This window comes from Pteropus alecto, unplaced genomic scaffold (assembly GCF_000325575.1).
Source record: "Pteropus alecto unplaced genomic scaffold, ASM32557v1 scaffold42, whole genome shotgun sequence".
NCBI classification, from domain to species: domain Eukaryota; kingdom Metazoa; phylum Chordata; class Mammalia; order Chiroptera; family Pteropodidae; genus Pteropus; species Pteropus alecto.
The window spans coordinates 846,438-868,587 of NW_006434825.1; the positions used below are offsets into that span (position 1 = coordinate 846,438).

The 22,150-nt window shown below is 39.1% G+C and overlaps 1 protein-coding gene across 1 annotated transcript in view; it reads right to left on the bottom strand.

The window, feature by feature from the left end:
- GAN (gigaxonin) overlaps positions 1-22,052 on the bottom strand; it is a 56,802-nt gene extending 34,750 nt beyond the window's left edge. The window contains exon 1 of the mRNA XM_015587768.2: positions 21,738-22,052. Within this exon, the coding sequence (XP_015443254.1) occupies positions 21,738-21,904 (167 nt within the window). The 5' untranslated portion in view covers positions 21,905-22,052. The remainder of the gene's footprint in view (positions 1-21,737) is intronic.
- Between the last annotated feature and the right edge of the window lie 98 nt (positions 22,053-22,150).

The window sequence follows — 22,150 nt, forward strand, 5'->3', positions numbered from 1 at the left end:
TTCAGAAGACTGGAAACAAAAAATTCTTATAAGCTTCCAGAATGAAAAAAGTTTACACAGAAAAGAATAGGAATCAGAATGTATTCATACATTTAAATGGGAATTAAATAACGATAGGGAATGACTTCAAAATTCTGAAGGAAAGTATTTCCAACTTGGATTTTTATAACCAAACTATCGACCAAATGTCAGGATAAAATATACATTTTTAGCTATACATGGTCTCAAAACAATTTATCTCCCATGCAACCATCTCAGAATGATGTTGGAAAATGTGCTCCAACAAACAAGACAGTACATCAACAAAGAGAATGATCCTGGATACTAAAAAGATGTGATCCAACACAGGAAAGAAGTGAAGTGAATGCAGGGGATAGTGAAGGATGGTCTTAGGATAATACCAGAAGAAGGAAGCCAATCCATTCTGGTGCCAGCAGAAGGCCTTGGTAGACCTCTAAGATGAAACTGATGGAATATATAATGACCTGGAGGTATAAAGGGGATATTCAGACAACTTTGTTTCCTCTCTATATTTCATATCTGCTATTCCTGCCTCTATAGTTTTTATTGAACTAGTAGTTTTACTGAAAAGGTATTTCATTTTTCTTGCTGTACCTAGTTTCATCTATATGCTCGACATTTTTATTAAAATTGAAGAAAAACTTTTCAGTCAATTCTCAACCAAGAGAGAAAAACAGTTAAGTGGTAAGATTAATACCTAAAACATCAATATTTGGCTCTGAAATGCATCATATACTATTTTGGCAGCAGACATGTCTTCTAGTAAAGCTTCACTTAGGATGTCTGTACTATTTAGTTGCTGCCTTAATTATCAGTGTATTAATTCTCAGATCCAAATTCACCCCTTTCTGCAGCCTCTGTAAAAATGAATCTGAGCCTTTCAATAATTTTCTTTTGTCAGCTAGCAAGATGCTAAACTTTTCAGTAGAGGGTGCTGGAAAGACATTGCAGGAGGAAAGAGTTTTGTTTTCTGCTTCTGGTATAGCAGCTTGGTAGGCTCCTACAATGCAGCCTGCTTTTCAGAATCAGACTCTGCAGTGCACAGTTGCCAGAAGGACCCTGCCACCATTCCCCCCACCCCCAAACCTCTTTTATGAAGTTTTGTAGTACAGTGTTTCTGGTGAGACACTTCCCCATGAACAGCCTTCCCAAGTACCTTAGAGGACAGATTTCTGGCAAACTCCAGATGGCTGTTTTCAAACATTCCCACCAGTATGGCTTCTCTGCTATGCAGTGAGCCATAGCTCTGCCCTGTCCAATAAAGTCTGGATCTCAGCCCTGGGTGTAGTGGCTACTTTCAGCTATTTCAGTTTTTTTTTTTACTTTCTTTTCTTTTTTCTTTTTTTAGTTTTCTTTACTTCTTATTAGGCAATCCCTCATTTCTGCAATCTCTTGTCATAGTTAATAACTCTTTTAATCAAACTTTCTGTGTTCAAGTTACTTTGGTTTCTTTCTGACTGGACCTAGACTGAGAAAGTTGCTAACCCTTTAAAGACAGTAGCTCCAAAATGTGTTCAGATAGAGGAGGCTCAACCTAAAATTCGAGTCGTTCTTATTTTTAAAGTAATTGCATGTTCAACAAGAGGGGCTATCTATGCCTGTGTGTGGGATGTGGACGGTGGTGGGAGCGGGCACTGGGCTGTTGGGAAAGTAGTTACAAGGAGCCCGACTGTTCATTATTGCTCCTTTTTATTTTTGAACCATATGACTAGATTAGTTTTTTTTTTTTTTTAAGTTTTCTCTCAGCTGGTGGCAGAGTATAAGACAATGGCTAAGAGGACAGAAAAAAGATTTAATATGAGCACTGAGTATTTCAGACATTCTATAAAACCAGATCCTTTCAAAGCCCATGAAAAATAAATCACTGTACGAAGTCTCTAAACATCTGAAAGTAAATGATAAATTTTAAATAAGGTTTAAATTTAGACTCTTACACCTGTCCTCAAACCTTCCAATTTTCATATCCTGCTTTTGACCTCCCCCCAATACCATTTGTGCACATCTAATTCCTACTCATCTTCTAAAGACTATAGTTGACCCTTGAACAACACAGAGGAGTTGGGGGTACCCATTCCCCACACACAGTTGAAAATCTGAAGATAACTTTTGACTCTCCCAAAACTTAACTACTAACAGCTAACCAGAAGCCTTACCGATAACACAGTCAATTAATACATATTTTGTATATGTATCATAAACTGTATTCTTACAATGAAGCGATTAAAGAAATCACAAGGAAAAGAAAATACAGCTATAATACTATATATTTACTGAAGTTAATCCACATGTAAGTGGACTGTGCAGTTCAAACTGTGTGGTTTAAGGGTCAACTGTAATTCAAATACCAATTCCACAAAAGGGTTTTATCACTCCACCTTGCCGCAAGATGCACCGCCACCCTTACCTCCAAGCAGACAAAAAGTAACTTCTCCTGCTATAAATTTCCCCAGCACTTGACATTATAGGTTCATCATTTTTTATTGTGGTATTTACATAAATACCCTCTTTCATATCTCTGTTACTAAACTTTAAGTTCCTTGAGTCCTCTTTATCACTGTAACCCTACAATTTAGCCTGGAAGTTTACAAAGAATAGCAGTTCAACAATTATGTGTAAAAAAAGAGTTTTTGAATTGATAGTGGTGTTTAAATCTGAAGTGCTGTTATATACTTTTTTTTCTGTATGACCTTGGGAACAGTGCAGCAGTGTATCAGTGAATCAGTATGAGGAAAAGCTTTCTAACTTCATCTGATCAACACTGAAAGGACTGAAGGAGTTGGGGCCTCTCAACATCAAATTTTAATGTTCACATGAGTCATCTGGGGACCTTGTCAAATGCAGGTTCCAAAGGTCTGTGGCTGGGGTCTGAGTGTCTGTGAGCTCTTAGGTGATGCAGATACTGCTGGTCTACAGACCACTCTGAGTAGCAAGGGGTTAATCAATGCTTCTTCTCTGATTATCTATAGTGTGTTTTTATATTTCTAATCCATCCAAGATGAATATTTTGAAAGTTGCTGAGAATAGATCTTAAAAGTTCTCACTGCAAGAAAAAAAAAAATTGGTAACTATGTATGGTGATAGATGTTAACTAGACTTATTGTGGTGATCATTTTGCAATATATATAAATATTGAATCATTATGGTGTACACGTAAAACTAATATAATGTTATATGTCAATAATACCGCAATAAAAAATGAATTTTTAGAAAAATTAAATTAAAAAGACATATGAAATACAGGCTCCGATTATTTTGTCATTAGAGTCAATGAACATAAAATTACTGTCAAATTGCTACAAGAGTTTCTAAACTCTTATTCTTGATATATTATTGTGGACAGGTAACAATTCACAGACCATGACCAGTCTACAGAGGACATCTCAGTAGGCTGGATGACCATCTATCTGTCAAGAAAATAGTGAAAGTTGATCCTTCTCTAGTCCTTTCCAATCTTAGATAGTAAGAGTCACTCAAATCTATTGTGAAACAATCTTGTTTCATACCTATTGCCATTGTTACTTCCTTCTTTCATTTCTTAGTCACCATCCCTTTCTCATTTAATAACCTCATAAACTTGTTTTGTCCTGCCTTTTTTCTTCATTTTTTCCCCAGCTCCCCAACTAAATCTCTGTATCCCTTTAGTTTTTGTTCCATTCTGCTTTACATTGCTTTCCTTCAGTAAATACCCTAACATTTATACCATAATTTTTCCAATATCTACCAATTAACATTTATTACTCCTCTAGTCCAACGCATTTTATCCACAACTTTCCCTTTTTTATTTAGAATTTTCTCACCTTGCACATCATTCCTATCTCCTCTACCACATATTACTGAGAATTCAATGAACTGAACTGAATGAATTAATAAATTTATATAAGCTAAGCAAAAGGGTCAATAACTAATGGTTTTGTTTCTAAAATTAGTCCATATGTAACAGGAAGTAAATCAAGTATTCTTTTCTATGTTTTCCAGTTCTGTTCCAGGAAGCAACAAGATTATATGTAAATTTATTGGAAGTCACAGTATCTTTATTTTTCATTACGTGATGTCGATTTACAAACTCTCTCCTAAAAAATACAGCAGTCTTAAAATGTCACTTTGAGAATTTCCTAACACTCTTTGAAAAAACTAGAAATAATTGGGAGTACGATAAAATTGGGCCTCAAGTATTCAGATATAAATATCCATGCCTGTCACATTCTTCCCCAATTTCTGTTTCTAGGGCAAGACTTTCACCCTCTCTGCCCGTTTTCTCATTTGTAAAAAGTCGAGGTTAAATGAGGTGATTTGAGAACTCTCCCATCCCTGAACATTTCTGGACTAACCTGCTAAAACAGGCTTACTGCAGAGATGGCTTTGGAAACACATCCTGTTGAGTCCTAAAAGATGAATCCAGCTAACTCAACCAGTTATCTAGGATTTATAATATGCCTTCTGTGGGCCATGCAGTGTAAGTTTATTTTTCCTCCAATCACTTATCTTCTGGGCAAGCATTTATTTTCTGTTCTATTAACTTTGAACACAAGTGAAACAAAATCAATTTTTCTTTTCCCTGACAACACTAGAAAGAGATTTTAGAAGAAAAAAGTTGTTGGCTGCTAGCTAATAAAGAACTTTATTCAGTTTTATATCCACGAAAGAAAGAAGTCTACAACTTTTAAATAAGTATGACAGAGCCAAAGTACTATGTTGGTTATATACACAGTCCTCTTCTTACTGGCTTCCAGTTGCTGAAAAAGTTCGATGTGTCTAAATGCTATAACAAACAACTCAGATAATCAGGTCCTCCTCTTACAAGAATCATAACAGACATTACTGAATAGGTTTTGATTTAACAGTGACAGAATAAGTCTAGGTGACTTTTCTTCCCCTCTAATGCAAAAGCTAGTCTCCAAGAAAAGCAAGAAAACATACCCAAATATAAAGCAAGAGAATGAAATGTTCAAGAAGTCATGATTTACAGAAATTCTGGAGTGATTCATGGCATTACTTGTATGGTTTCAAATGATTCCTATCACCTCAAACCATGTAGCTACCAGAGCGGTAGCGAAGTGCAGAGGGGCTTAGGCTCACAACTCCATTTGCCCTCTCAGGCCAAACTAATAATTTAAGTTCTTGTGGAAAGTCTGTATTACAGATGCTGGCCCCACTTGTCTTCATGATCTCCTAAAAACCTTATCAAAAATGAATTTTTAGGGCAGAAGGTTTTTAGGACAGTGAAACTACTGTTACCATGATACCAAAATGGTGGATACATGTCATTATACATTTATCCAAAGCCACCAAGAGTGAATGCTAATGTAAACTATGAGCTTTGAGTGACAGCGATGTGTCAGTGTAGACCCATCGGCTGTAACAAAGGTGCCCTCTGGTGGGGTCCACTGGTAATGTGGAGGTTATGCATGTGTGGGGGCAGGGAGTACAGGGGAAATCTCTGTGCCTTCCTTTCAATTTTGCTGTGAACCTTAAACTGCTTTAAAATATAAAGTCTACTTTTAAAAATGTATTTTTCAAGTCCCCTTTAACTTAATGGAAGTATAAATTTGCAGGTAATATTTCCCTCAACAGATGGTATTCTCTCATGACAAGGCATTTTATGGCCCACTTTTTTGTGAGTAGGAAATCAAGAACCTGCCTATCTCACTGTTCCTGCTACCCGAGAATCCCAGCTTCATGGAAGAGCATTTACACAGATGTCTGGGACATGACCAGGGGCCCCCATAGGGAGGCCCGAGGAAACCCCTAGGCACACGGTGGAATGCGAACCAGGAGCCACAGACTCTAGGTAAGCTCCCCTCCCATGCCCCAGGACCTACATAGGCTAACTAATCACTGAGGTGCTTCTTCTCTAGGGACAAGCAAAGTTGGGGGGTAGTGAGAAGACACCACAAAAAGAACAGTCTGATGCTGCATGACTCATCTGGGACGGTCGCCGGCCTAATACTGGTACACTTAGAGCAGGAGGTGGTAAAGAAAAAGTAGAACTGGGATCACATTCTTCCTATTACGATTCTAAGAGTTGATCTTTATTTCAAGAGTGGCATTCTAATAGAGGTTCAATACTATTTCTTTTCCATCATTATTTCCTTTGATTTCCCTCTTCATTTCTCTCTGCTTCCAATTCTTTTTATCTAGAGAGATTATAATTTTCACTTACTGTCAAAACTTTTTCCTCACTTAGATCCTGGAATGACTCATAAGTTGAATGGGTTTTAACAGTGGCTCCCCAACCTGGCTTCCCCGAATCCTCTGGAGAGCTTTTATAGAAAAGCGGATCCCTGGGTCCCATACCAGACCCACTAGGTTAGGTCCAAGACTGCGAATATTTAAAAAGTTCCCCAGTTGATTCTAATACATTCCCTCCTGGAATGTTCTGTCTCCCACTCCCGTAATCACCTGGCTTAACCCTTTGCTGACTTCAGGTCTCTGCTCCAATAACCCCTCTAAAGATCGGCCCAGGTACCACACTATCTAAAATAACACCCTCATCCCTTCCTTGCTTTATTTTTCTTCCTAGAATTTATCACCATCTAATAAACTGCATTTGTTTAATGTCAACATCCATGAAAACAGGGACTTTTGTTCTGTTTACTGAACAGGCACTTGATAAATATGTATGAACTTGATGACAGCACATGGCCAGGGGGTTTTAATGCTGCAGTGTCAGTTTCTGAACAAAGTGGCCCAGAAATAAAATGAGCACAACTGTTTAGAAATGGCATTATTAACCAGAGGAACAGTTGTGAGCTTTCTTGCACTGCATCCTACTGGTTTGTCCACACTGAGGTGATATGTCACCCTGGCCCCCAATCCAGAGTGTGCTGTACAGTCAGCAATTCAAGAACTGACTGTCAAATGGTCTACACTGCAAAGTTACCTAATCCATGATGCACTGATCCACCTTTGTGCTAAGGCCAACTGTAAACTGGACTCTACGGCTGGCTGGTAAGGAGGTTTGTAGTCTGTGAATGAGCCCAATTATCCAGTGCACCATTTCATTCTCTTTCACTGCCTTCCACTCACCTTAGCAGTGCAATGCATGGGAAAATTAGGAGTGATAAAGTGGTAGAAAAATACAAAGATTAGTTAAGGTTTCTGGAAAATCAAGGGTTTACCTTTCAGGTGTCATCCCACCAACCAACAGTGGTAATGAAGCTGAAGCAGATGATACAGAAACAACTCCAAAGATGCCACAGCCCTAGCCTTCCTTGACAAACTCTCTGCCCTCTGAGCATGCAACGCAAGAGGATTCACAAAAAGTCTTCCATTTACCCCTTGATATCACATCATCCACTCTGAAGATAAAATATAGTACTTCATATTTTGATCTGCTCTGAGTAACCATGCCCAAATACATCAATATCTGGAATATAAGAACAGAAAGCATATGCCTTCAAGAGTCATGTGATTTGAACAAAGGGAAAATTTATCAGAGGGAAGACAACGTTTTCTGAAAAGAGAACATGGAAAGTACGAATTACATCTTAAGAAAGGGAACAGCTCAAGAAAACTTCTGCTGGGTATGTGTGTGTGTTTGGAGAGCAGGGAGGGAGGGGAGGCAGGACACACAGAATATCACAGAAACTATAGATATGTACAACTACAAGTGACATTAATTATACCTGACAGAAACACAGTAATCCCTGGAGGGAAAAATATGAAGTGTGACCAAATCAACAAAAACCATAGTGTTGGAAAAATGACTCTGTTCTGTGCAGCTAGTCCCTTTCACTGTTCCACACACAGTATTGAGTACTAGGGATGAACTCAGAAATTAGATCTCAACTAGCTGGTAGACCCCACCTCTGAGGAACTGACAAACCATTACTTCTAGCCATTGGCTTCACGTCAGTCAAATGAAATGCTGCAGTCATTTCTAGGAGTTTGGGTTTCAACCCATTCATCTGAAGCCTCTAGCATTATTTCTGCTCTCTCGTGTCCGTTATGTTCCACAATAACTCCTTTCTTTCTGGCCTCCTGAAAGCCTGCTCCTCCCCCCAGTAGTGCCTATCTTAGAAAATGGCACTATTTTCTACCCAGGTGCTTAAGCCTAAAATTTAGGAGTCCAATTAACAAATAACAGAAGGAATGAATGTTAACAAATGACAGAAGGAGTTACAAAGTGTAAGTGGACGCTAAACCTAATGAGTGAAAGTTGACGAAGAATGGAATACAGGCATGCTTTACTCTCTTACAAATTGAAGGTAAGACCTTCCACAGCAAAAAGATTACGACTTGCTGAAGACTCATGATGGTTAGCATTTTTTAGCAGTAAAGTATTTTTTAATTAAGGTATGTACTTTTAGACATAATGTTATTGCACACTTAATAAAGTGTAGTGCAAACATAACTTTTATATGCACTGGAAAACCAGATAATCCATGTGACTCGCTTTATTCAGTCTATTGTGGTGATCTGGAAGCGAACCCTCAATATCTCTGAGGTATGCCTATATTTACATAATCTCAAAGTATCGCCCCACCCCATAATTTATTTAATTACGAAGAGTGGATTAACCTGGTGGACACCATCTTTAACCATGTGGTCAAACTAACATTACCAGTGTTTGGACAAAATAACACCCTGATATGGTGTTAACGAGGAGGGTTTGTTTAATTTCTTATGATCAGACTGAAGTTACGCATCGCTGGCAGGAACACTACAGGAGAGATTACATGCAATTCTCTGCACTGTATCAGGGAGAATGTGATGTGGGTATGTATCATTGCTGGTGATGTTAATCTTGGCCACCTGGCTACGGTGATGTCTACTGGGTTCCTCCATGACAAAGTTATTAAAATAACTATTTTCCCTTTGTTATAAATATACTGGAGTAGATAATTTGAGATTATACAAATATCTTTTGCCTCAGACTTTAGCCCACTAATTATCCATTGATGGATATTGCCTGCAACAATTATTACTATGCTGTTCAAATGATGATTTTCTATTCTCATATGCCTTCTACTTTTATTAACTGAAATTCTTCTGTAAGAAAGAGCTATCTCTTCCACCCCATTTATTTCTTTACTCATCTATTCATTTAGTCATTGTTAGACATACGGATATTTACTTTATTCTATGGATTATAGTGTGATGTTATTGTTATTCATTTTCTTGCTCAAATTATTGCAGCTTTGGTCATTGGGAGTTCTTTCAGGTTGGTTCCAATGTTCTTTCAAAAAGCCTCTATCTTCTTTTGAGCACCTTCTTACTTTCAGGCACAAAAGGCTCATGGTGTATTTTTCCTGCCCCAGAGCCTGAGTCAACCATGTCTGCAAAGACATTAGTTTTTAACATGATCTGATTACAGTCCTGAAACATCACTGTGGCAGCAGCAGTGTGGAAGACTGATGGGAACAGAGCATCGAGGCAGACAGACCAATAGGAGATCCTGTCACAGTTCAGAACTAATAAAAGCTAGAACATGAATATCATCAGCAAGGTGAAGAGGAGACAGATTCCAGAGAGTTGAGAGGTCGAAATGACAGTTCTTGGCATCAACTGAATACTGAGGAGTGTAGGAGGAGATGGCACCCCTGAGGACTCCCAGGTTTTCCTGGGGAGTCTGGCAGCATAATACCCAGCACAGGAAATGAAAGACAACCTACCTGGTTCTGCCTGGGTGTAGGGCGGCCATGTAGTAGGTTGTCATATACATAGTCCTGGGGCTGTGGAAGGAGGATGAGGCAGAGGCATCTTTGCATTAGATGAGATTGTTGTGAAGAAAGTAGAGGGGGAGGACAGAATCTTGTGCCACATTGTGAATAGGGACAGAGAGACAGGAGAGTCTGAAGAGCAGACAGGGACAAAAGGTGTCAGGGAAGCCTGGAGAAATTGAGTGTCAAGAAAGTGACCAAGGGTGATAAATACAGCAGACAGGTCAAGTAAGGTAAACGCTTAAAAGTTTTCACTTGATTTGGTGATTATATTTAGCAAAATTTTACAGAACAGTTTTAACGGAGCGATAAGATAGAAGTCTAAGTGCAGAGTGAAGAAAAAGGCAGGAGGTGAGACCGTGGACAAGATAAACACGCTTCTTTCAGGAATTCTGCTTGCAAAGTAAAGGAAATTAATCATGCACTTGTTAGAAGAAGAGAGAGTTTGTTTGCTTTTAACAGATGCATTCACCCAACGGTTGCACATTTCCTACATGCCAGGCACCAGAAAAGCATACTTTTATGCTACGGGAAAGGAGCCAGAAGAGAAGGGAAAAAATAAAAGTACAGGAGAAGGACAAAGGTATACAACAGAGCAACATCCTAGACTAAGAAAAAGGAGAATATGGGTGGGACAGCTGGGGAGGGAGGGCCAGGGAGAATTAGCCTCGACTACCAATTCCTGCTCTATAAAAGAATGGTGTGCAAATCATCATTACATGACATTTAAACAGCATTAAAGATGATCGTCAAAATTTTTATGTCCAAATTTTAAAAAAATGTAATACTCTAGATCAACAGTCAGCAAACAACCACAGCCTGTTTCTGTATGACTTTTGAGCTAAAAATGGTTTTTATATTTGTAAAAGGTTGTTAAAATAAAAACAAAGAAGAATGTGTAACAGAGACCACATGTGGCCCGGAGAGTCTAAAATATGTCTGACCCTTTACCGAACAAGTTTGCTAAATCCTGCTCTAAATGTTTTTACAATAGCCAACATACAACTTTTTAAAATCCAGTCCAATGGAGAGGCAAAATAATAACTTTGAGAAAGCACTTGCAAAAGTGTCAGGGTAATGGTGATAAATCTGAGAAAAAACATCAGATACAAACTGTCAGTTCCATATTTTTCTATTCAGGTATGATTTTTCAGATGCTATTTATTATTCTATAACCTTGAGATGATAATGCATCTTCCTGGACAATAATCTGGTTTTACATAATAGCACAAATCTGTTCCTATCTTCAGAAACAGATAAACCTGGACACAGTCCCTAAAGTGGGTTTACTGGCACCCACAAAAAAATATAAAGGAAAAAAAAAAACCAAAGTTTTTTTCCAATTCATTTTAGAAGAAAAAAAAACTGGAAATTAAAATGTCAAATATGGGAATGATGAAGCAAATTATATGGAACAGATATGATGTAATAACAAACAACCACTAAAAATAATTATCAGCATTATATTGAGATATAAAAGAGATATGAAATGACTTCAAGTGAAAAGATGAACCATAAATACTACGCGCATATAGATTACAACTATAATGATATAGTAAGTATGCTGTTCAGAACCAGAAATTAATTTAGGGTGACATAAATAATTAAACTCTCCTGTGATTTTCCATATTTTTGTGTGTAAAAAATAGATTCTTAAAACTTAAATCTAGTTCTTGTAATTTTGAAAGTAAAGCAGTCAATAAAATTTCTGTCTTAAAAGACAAGGTTTGAAAACACATGTTAAAAACTTTTAAAATGAGTTCAAACACAAAATCATGATGCAGCAACTTGTGAAGCAAAAAATTCTTCTAGAATGAAACAAGTATGATTCCTTGTTCTGGTCACACCCTGACCTTTTGGAAATATACATAAAAGAAAGACATTCATGCCTCAACCTGTCAAACAGTTCCAGATTTTCTGCTAAGGTGCGATTTTTCGCATGCTATTTAAAAGAGGCTCCTTCTATAACCATAAGACCCCATACAAATGGTCATGTGAAGAGAAAGCCCCTTTGATTTGGGGGCACTTTCAAAGCAATTCAAATCAAGGTTTTAAGTGAAGGTTAAGAAACTGTTTCTTTTTTTTTTTTTTAGAAAAGCAGATAGTGAGAGTAGGGAAAAACAAAAGAACATACAAAATAACAGCTACAGCTGAAACACACCCCCTTTCAGTTCCTTTTAATAAATGAGAGGCAGCTCCTGCGTAAGCTTCATTTGAGCATCTTTAAACTCAATCTTAAAACCACCTTTTTACTTCTGGCACCTTCTTAATTTATAATCAATCTACTATTATAAACTTCTCCAAACAACTTGAAGCTGAAAAATGCCTTCTAAAATGTTGTCAAGGGAATGAATACTTCTCAATGAATTCTTTAGTCATGTTGTAACAAAAGCTCCCTCACTGGAGCTGCTACTTCTGAATAAAGAATTTGGTCCTTTCTTCCCCCAGGTTTCTTGGCACCAGAAATAGACTCGTTGGAGCTGACTGTGCCATCTGAAACAGTACAAAGTGCAGACTCTCTTGTTGGTTAAACTCTGTTGTAAGGTGGTTGTATTTTGTCCCTCTCCCCCAGCTCCCAATACATATTCAGCTACACAGTAAAATGTTATAGCAAAAACATTAATCCTATTTGGAAGCAGTATGTATACAGTATCCTGAATTCTGATCTAGTTCTTCATTGGTACTTGCAGATTGCAGTCAACTCAACTCCCTTCCGTACAGATTTTCCACTAATGGATGTAGTGCCTCTGGCCCTAGAGATAAAAGATGAGGGCTTTAAAAGCACCAGCCTGTCTGTTCTATTTCTCCCTACTGAACAGAAGACTGGTATGGGCCACACTGAAGGTACACGCAATACACTAAAGAAGCCTGTGGGAGGGAGTAATTGCTTGGCAGAATGGGAAAAATGTTACAAAGGGATATTGGAGCCTAGTCCTGAAGGATGACTATGAATTAATCTGTGAGAAAAGAGCAGGAGGTCAAGAAAGGCAAAGACAAGAAACACACATATTCATAGACACATCAAGTACTCCTTAGAATGTTCAAGAAATAGAAGAGTATAATTAAGGTGTTTATACAGCAACATTACCTCAAATTCAATACATCAAAGACAGATTATCTTCCCTATTTTGCTTAAGCAGCCAGGTTCAAAACCAATTATCTATTCCTTCTTCTTCATCCTTAGTTCTCATATTCAAAGAGCAGCCAGTTGCTTTCCTCCCTAATCCTTGAAATCAGCCAGTGGACATCATCATGCTGTGCTAATCTGAATCAGTCAGCAGTTCCAGTCTCGTCCCCTTCCAGTCCTTAAACATACAACTAAGTTACCTTAAAGTAGAGTTCCATTCATGTTATTAGTACTATTCTTTAGTAAGTGAATAAAAATCTGTACTTTACAGAACCTTTCAAACTGTCCTGAATTTAATATTCCCAGTAAGTGATGCTAAGCAGTGTTTGCTGGAAATAACGAGGAAGTGAAACTGCTCTCTCCTTGGTCTTTCCTCTTTCTCACGGGCAAGTCCTATTGCTAACATCTCTAATCCAGCCACTTCACTCCGACTCCACAGACAAACCCTTGTTCAAGGCATCCTTTTCTTTCTACACCTTTTCTTTCTTACATCCTAGCAATGTCTATCCATAACCCTTAAAATAAAACCTAAACTCTCTCCAGACAAACGTTAAGTTGTAAGATTTTTATGGGTCTCTTTCCCATACCCTGCCACGTCCCCAGCCAACTCCCAATACACATTCAGCAACTCAGAGAAATGTTACAGGGAAAGTTTAATCTCATTGGGGAGCAGTTTAAGTGCCAACCCAAACTCAGTGCCAACCTAAATTCACCCCTCTAATCCTCTGTCATGCCACTCTACCCACTGGTCATCGTCTCATCATGCTGGTGCTCTTCTGCTCCCAAGTGTGCCAATCTGTTCCTGTCTCCAGACCATAGCACTTCTGTTCCCTGTGGCTCCCCCACCCCAGCTCTGCTCTCCTTGAATCCTCCCCCTCCTCCAGATCTCAGTTTAAATGACACTTCCTCACAGTGTGTTCCCTTCACTCATCTACAGCAGCAACCGTGTCTACCCCTTACATCTCTGTAATCAGACTTCTCCACTGTCTGCCTCCCCAGCTGGACTCTATGGATGCTGGAGCCCTGTCTGGCCAGTGCACGGCAGTGCAGCACATAAATGCTCAAAAAAGTTTAGTGAATGAACAAGCATATTAAGAAACCTTGACCAAGAATCTATGTTCTCTACTTCTAAAAAGTTGTTTCTGTAAATGTTAATTGGGGTTACTAATATAGTAGTGAATGATCAGATGAGTCATTGAAATATATTTTAGAGCAGACTTTCAGAAGTGTCTACTCCAAAAACAAAGCAAATCTATTCTTTCCCCATTCTTAAAATTCAGATACCACCACACAATACTAGGATATACAGTATTGAAAAATTAAGTGAACATCAAAAATAATTTAAAAATTGTTAGTTTTATGTTTATTTCCTTTACTAGCCTCATAGAGATAGAAAAGACAAGTTGAGTGACTTAGGTCTCCACATACTCAGTTTCAGTTTTGACACTGTTTGTGGAAGATGACTGAATACACACTCCAATGGCAGCCAGCACACAAGAAAGAAAGCAGAGCCTTGGAAGGCATAGTGTTCTGTAAACTACTGAAATGTAAGCTCCTTGTCTATCTCTCGTCACCACTGTCTCCCCAGCAGCTCCTGCTGCTGATACTGAGTTATGTACTGTGTATTTGCTGAGTGAATGAAAACCTGTAATCAAGCCCCTAAATAGTTAATGCTAATTACATAAGGTCCCTTTATTGGGAACTGCATCTATGATGAATTAATACACAGTATATTTCAATACTTTTAGATGATGCTAATTTCTGAACTGTAATTTATTAATGGTAAGCACAATCCCACCAGCACATGGGTTAAGGCAGTGATGACATTCCTAAAGAATGTGGCAACAGCTGTGATTGTGGGGAATATTTTCATAAACCCTTTTTCTATCAATAGGAAAGAAGATGGTAAACAAAAGAAGGATAGCAACTACTCTGTCCCTGCCCCGCTGCAGGAGGTGATGACAATGAGAATTTCACTCCCTCCTTGCCAACACTGGGGATTATCATTTTCAGGCAGAGCTCTACTCACACAAGTCAGTACTGTTAAGAAGCCAGGCAAGAAAATAAATAAACAAGCGAGCGAGCAAGCAAACAAATCACACCCAAAGAGAAGCCTCTAGTCTGCTAGGGTAAGTCTACACTTCTCATGCTAGCTTTAGTGTAGAGAGACAAGCTGAATGTCTGTGAAAAGTTCTTCCTTTTACTAACCAAATGGGAGGTTATAAGATGAGGGGTTCAGCTGGCCTCCAATTCCATCCCTGAAGTAGAGGTGGGCTATGGCAGGGAGAGAACAGGAAACAATTATCAATGACCTTTCTTTCTAAGGATTCTTACTGCTCTTTACAATCCTACTTTCCAGTGAATGACTGTGCTCTACAAGTTAGAAGGGACTTATACCAACTTCACATCCTAAAGGTGAGGTTTCCTCCAGTTCAGGGACAGATTGATATAAAACTATGTTTTACAATATTTCTACTCATTTACCACATTAACATAAAAATCACGAGCATCAAATGGTCTTTAGAATTGTTCCTAAAAAGATACAGAACTACTCAGTAGCCGAGAGAATCACAAAATACCTATAAGCAAAAATATACATTTAAGGTTCTATAGCCAATAGCATATTAACTCTAAAAAGGAAAACATAGGACACTTTACTGCTCTATATTCCATTATTCAACAGTCTATTTTTAAAAACCAGTCCTTCCATCTTCCATTTATGATATACACTGCTTCTCAAAGCTTTATTGCTTGAAGGCAACCTCTCTTTTATCTAACAAAATATTTCACCAAGATCTTATTTTCCCTAAGTACTCTATTTTTCTAATATTTCTGAAGAGGAAAAATATAATTTATTCCCACAGAGAAATAGAAGCAGCAAGCGTTAGATCATCATTTTATGGCTAAGTTGCTCTTTGGCAATACTTAGGACGAGGACTTCACTCTGCTCTTCTGAGCACAGGGGTCAAGGGCCCTGGCTGAGCATTGGAGGGCATTTAGATGGACAAACGACCTGGACCCTCCATAGAGCTACAGCTGTCACCTTTACATGAGTCTTTGATTTCCCTCCCATTTTGGACTCATCATGTCTTAGGAGGCAAAGAACTCATGGGAAGCACTCAAATGCAAAGTTGCAACCATACCCTGCCACTTATCGCACCCACACCCCTGCTTCTCCACCCTTAACCTAGAATTCTAACTCACAAATCATTCACTTCTATAACAGTTTCAGTACACTAAATGACAGACCTGTATCCTTCAGAAGGATGATACAGCACCCCAAAAGAGCTCCCCTTACTCATAAGGCAAATGACTCCTTATTTGTCCTAATTATGTTTTCTTTATGGATTATAAATAGATTTTAAGCCTCACTTTGATATCATGAGACAAATTAATAAACAGTTTTAAACAACAGATTAAGGTGGTTTTGTAATCTAGATGTTTAGTCTATATTATTCAAATCTAAATCCAAAGAACAGTGTTTCTATGAGGAAAAGCGCTTTGTTTGACTCTCTAAATTATATAATAAAAATTACTCTAAGAACATTGAAGAGGACTTATAAGGGAAAATACAAATTGTAAAAAGAGGCAGAAATCTAAGGGCAAAGATAGAAGAGTGCGGATTTATCAATTAGTATTCGTTAAAGTAGGTTTTATTTCTATCACATTACTATTACACAAAATAATCCTCTGTAAAATTCTACAATAAATCCAAACATTCAATACTTTACTTTGTTACATTCACTAGTCTAACAAGAATTTTATTGATTTGTTTCATCATTTGAAACCTTCCAAAAAACTCCAGAATTAGAGCATTCACTGCTACTAACAGTGGCAATTGCTGTCTTGTGTAAATAAACAAATAAATTTAAGCTGACATGAGTCATCTGTTAAATTTAGAGCTCCAACTTATAAGTGCTTAGTTTCCTTAGAAGCCTAGAGAAAATACTTCTTTGATCTTCTGAAACTGAACATATTTTAATATCACTTTTGAAAAACTCACATAAGAACAGGGTTTAATCAAACATGATTGGAAATACTGAAAAGGAAGAGAAGGAAAACATAGAGGGGGAAGAGAGGAAGGAAGAGAAAAAATCATTTTCAACCATGTGACTACAAGCCCTTCAGGATCTATTTCATCTTTTAAGCAGTTGTTAGGATGCCTTACAGCAGATGGATAAAAACAAACAAGGCCTAGAACCATTAAAAAACATTCATGCCTAACTTATTTCCTTCCCAGGCTCAACTTATTTCCTTCCCATCACTATAAGAGCACAGCAGGAGACATGTGTAGTCAATTTGATTTTAAAAATGCTCAGGTTTTCAGGAAGAGTCTCAGAACCTGGAGCTTCTACCTGAACTTGAACCTTTGAGCACTAAAAAACGTCACAGGCTAAAATTGCCATTCAAAATCTTTATAATAATCATTCAGGAGCTGCTATATACACAGATGACTATAAACTCACAGCACAAGAGGAAGAAAAGGGACTTGGAGACTAAGAGCATGCCCTTCACACAGCAGACAATACTAATGGATTTTGGTGCCCATAAACTATAGGGCGAATTTCAGGTACCCAAAGAGAGGATGATAGTTTCTATGTTACTATGAAAACTGGACTCCTACAGAGATCATATTAGTCTCCTTAAGTAGTTTCATCAGCATCATCCACGAGTCAAATTTTATATTTAAATGGAAAACCAGGCTCATCAATAATTAGGCCTTGGAATACATCTGGATTAACAGCATAAAATATGTACTTGTTACAAAACAACTCTATAAGGATGAGTTTACATAGGAGAGTACCCAACCAAGTCCTGTATAACAAGGCAAAGGATTGCTTTAATGTCAATGTAAAACAAAACTTAAATAATACAATAAAGCTGTTAAGAACAGAAACAGACCCCTCCTCACAACATACACACACAAAGCAAAACAAAAATAGCATAGAGCGACATAATTTAGACTTACAGGGGCTTTGCTGTTCATGTAGCCCAATCAACCTTTCTTTACATATGAGGAAACTAAGTCCCAGAAAAGGTGTCCAATGTGACCTAGGCTGGATTCTAGGCCCAATGTCTTCACTCAACCCTCACTAAAGAAGCTTTTTCTCAAAAAACGAGGAGGGGAAAACTGCCATTCTTATTGTTGACTGGTTCATCAAAGAATCCAAAAATCTTGGGACTCTTTCTCTCCAAACTAATATTCCAACAGATCCCCCCAAAAAACTAAAATTCTCAAAAATGAATACAGAACGAGGACATGTACAGAGCCACTATAATGTTACTGCAAAATCACACAGCAATTCATTTTCAAATCCTTTTCACATACATTACTCCACAAGATCCATAGCTCATGAGAGAAAGGAGTCTGAACTCCACATCAGACTATTGGGATTGTGCCAGAATCAGAAGAGCCTCAGACATGAAGCAAAGCAAACTTTGCAATATTCAGAAGAAAGGGAAATTTCCTGTAAGCCTCAGGGAACCTTTCCCAGAAGGTCCAGGGTTGCTGAGAAAGGAAAGATTCTGTGGGTCCTTACAGCCATGAATTCAATTTCAGCATTCTTAAAGGTTGTCAGCTGCATTAAGATTTAGTTTTACCAACAAAACAAAGGAAAAAGTGTCATTCAGGGATCAAAATGAGGAAAAATCCGGAAGAGGGCGTACTGAATTGAATGATGGACTACGGAAGGTGCCGCCTGCCTGCCTGCCTTTCTGTAACATCTGTATCCTAAGGCTGCATGACACATACTCTACACAACCTTTCTTCAGGTTATCATTAGAGATTTGTTACTTAAGTTGAGTTTTCTGGCTTTTTCCTTTTATACTATACCTTTGGTGTGGTATGATAGCTAAGACAATCAGAAGGAAAAACAAATGCTAAATCAAAGATAAAGCACAGGAAAAGATTAAATCAATAAGATAAAAAACTTTTCTATATTAAGTAGAAATTATGCCAAATGAGTTGCTTTAATTCTGTTTGACAAAGTTGGATTGGTTCCCTTTGTTGAGCAATATATAACATTGTTTCCAAATCACACTTAAGAGGCTTATGACAGTTAATAAAACTGGGCTAACTAAAGACATTAAATAGATTTTTATAAAACTTCAGACTATCAAACTTTTGAACATCCAATTCATATATTAACGATATCACAGACCTCAATGCTTAAGCTTCAAAAAGGAAAGTAAGAAACATCAAATTACAGAACATACAAATTCACTGTTTCAATATAATTAAAGTTCTGTTCAAACAAATCATATATTATAAAAAAGTCCAGTTATCATTAGTATCAAAAATTACTAGATTGTTTCTCACTAGTAATATGGATTAGTCAAATTACTTGTAAGTGGCCTTGAGATCGATAATTTTAAAAGACTACCCAAGAACGTTCTACCAATTCAATAGCCAAAAAAATCTTAAAGCAATTAGTTACTGAAAAAAGAAACACAAATTGACTGATTCGTAAAATGTCAAAAATATCTGCCCTACCTACTGCACAAGATGGTTGAAAATTTAAATCAAAATGAGACAGTATGTCAAAGTACTTTAAAAAATTAGTATCATAACCTTGTAAGTAACTAGTAAAGTTTACACAAAGAATAGTTAAATACGAGTAATGCTGTAACTTTGTATACGAGTAATGCTATAACTTTGTATGGTAAATGAGTAGGAGACAAGTTTCATTACTGTGGCATCTAATCTTAGTTCAACCATTAAGTATAAGTAACCTCATGGTAAGTCACTAATGTCCACTGAGCCCATTATCTTATTTGGAAAGTAATAGAATTGGACTAGAGGAGATCATAAGTCCCTTTGGCTCTCTTATTTTGATTAGCAATATTTCACACCTAAATTACTGTTATAAATAAGTAATATTTCACATTACTAAATATTCGCATTATGTGCCACCATGTCACAAGTGGATACCCCACCTTTCTTAATTCAGCAGATATAGCAGTGAATACTACCACCTTTACAGATCTATGTGCAGACCTGTGAAATGTTCAAAGCACTATTAAATATTCCTTCACAGGGTGGGTCAAAGATTAAATGAGAAGAAGATACATTTTATCTCTCATTTATAGTGTGTTGAAGCCAAGATCAAGTCACCTACCAGAACTCACAGCTGTAAGTATAAAAGATTGAAGGAAAAAGCAGGTCCCATGCTCTTCTCAATTAGGGATAACTGAGTATCTGAAATGGAAATGTAACAGAGCCAATCCTCTAATGCCCAATCTGTGGTGGTAGAAAGACAGGCAGTCACTCATTCAACACATTTGCTAAACCACCAGGCTCTATTTTTTCTGGCTGCCAGGGACACAATAATGAACAAAAGAAAAATCCCTGGTCTCACTGAGCTTACATTGTGGTTGGGGAAGATCAACAAAGTAAATAAGTAAAATATAGGGTGCATTATACTGGTAAATGCTGTGGAGAAAAATAAAGCATGAAAAGGGGATAGAGAGCATGTGTTTGGGATTTAAAATTTTCTTTTAAGTCGGCTGGATGCCACTTAAAGAATTACAACAATAATGCATTTGAGTAGTTTTCCTAAGCATTTCCCCAAACAGAGAACACTGGATACCGGGAAGTCTGTGGCCTGCTGATTCCAATTTGAGACTGATTGCTCAAACCTCTGAACTGCCAGCTATGAGCTGTCATATTGGCAATCAAATCCCCTAGTAAGGAAGACTCCCCCACCCCCAGGCCCCCACAACACCTTTAAATCCACAAAGTGCAAATGGATTTACGAAAGAGAGAGCCAGGAGAAGTTACAAGAGCACTTGAACTGCTTGAGTTAGCACAAATGTCTCCCAATGCAAAGATTAAAACGTAGTTTGTGTGCTGAGTTCTGCTAGGACAGAACACTAAGGATGCAGTACACATCATTTTGCTCTTTCTAACCTGTCAATTTTAGTGACATTCTCTACTATTAGTCTATACTTAACCAGCTTACTGTGCTGTTTTTCCAGCTTTTAGCATTTTTTTCTTTTATTAAAAGAGCAACCCAGTTTGCAAGAAAGTTGCTATAAGTTAACCGCCCTCTGCAAGATCTGATACACTTGGTTAAGCACTATCTTATCAACCTTTAATTAACCTGATTAGTTGATATGGAAAATCAGGTTAAGCTATGTTTTACTGAAGTTTTAAAATGCCCTGAGTCGCTAAAACCTCCTGGTTCTTTAGTTGTAACCGCATCCTGAGAATTACACTGTCTTTTAAAATTCACTACAGCTTACTTCAACGTGTGTCTATAACGCACAGTCCTTTCAAAAGGAGTTCCCACAGGGAGTGGAAAAGACTCGTAAGACAAGAACTTTGGCCTTGGGGGGTCAGATCGCCTATTCTAAGATGCAGATCCAATAAGGTTTTCCCTCTGCCTACACTCGGGTGCAGGTTGTTTGTTTGGCTTCTCCGCAGGAGGGGCGCTTCCTGCCCCTAGTCGGGGCGACTATGCGTCGGTTTGGAGGCGAACAGCAGGCAAACTTCAGCCGGAATCCGCGGACTGGGCCCAGCCGAGGGGGCGGCTCTTCCCAGCTGCGGCCCCGCCCTGCTCGCGGGTGCAGGTCCCCCCGGCCCGCCCAGGACTGCGCCTGGGGGAATCTGGGGGCCTCCGGGGCTCGGAGGCCGCGGCGAGCGCCGGGCTGTGAGAATCGGAGAGAGGGTGGAGGACTGCGGCCCGGGTCCGGGGTCAACTCCACGAGGAGTGGGGGACCTGTGGGGGGCCTGGTCTGGAGGTGGGCGAAGCCACAGGAGCTGTCATGGGGGCCCGCAGGAATGTCTGACGGGAGGGACTCCGCGCTGAACGGTGACCAGGGGGACCCCGGCGGCTGAGGGGTGGGGACAGGGACTCCAGTGCCCCGCCCGGCCCGCCCCGCCCCCAGGCTTCGGGCAACGCGGCCCCGCCCGGCCCCCTCCTCACCTGATGTACGGACTGGCCGCTGCCAGGATGTTCTTCTGCACCGGGATCTCCTCCCCGTCGAGGACCAGATGTGCGTCGCAGAAGCGGGACTCCTCGCGGAAAGAGCTGAGCGCTCGCAGCAGGCGCGCGGCATGCTGAGGGTCGGACACGGCACTGCCCTCGGCCATCGTGGTGCTGGCTAGTCAGCTAGTTCAACCGGCTCCAGACGCTGCCCCGCGGGACCCTTGGAGCGGTCCACGTCCGGCGCGCGCCCCGTCTGCACAGTCCGCGCGCGCGCGCGCGCCCGCTCGGCCCGGCTCGGAGCGTTCTGTGAACAAGCGCGAGCTCCTAAAACGCGCCTGCGCCATCCGGAGCGCGAGGGGTCGGTATCTTTAAGGAGCCGCGTCATTGCGTCATCTCTCCGCGACGCTCCC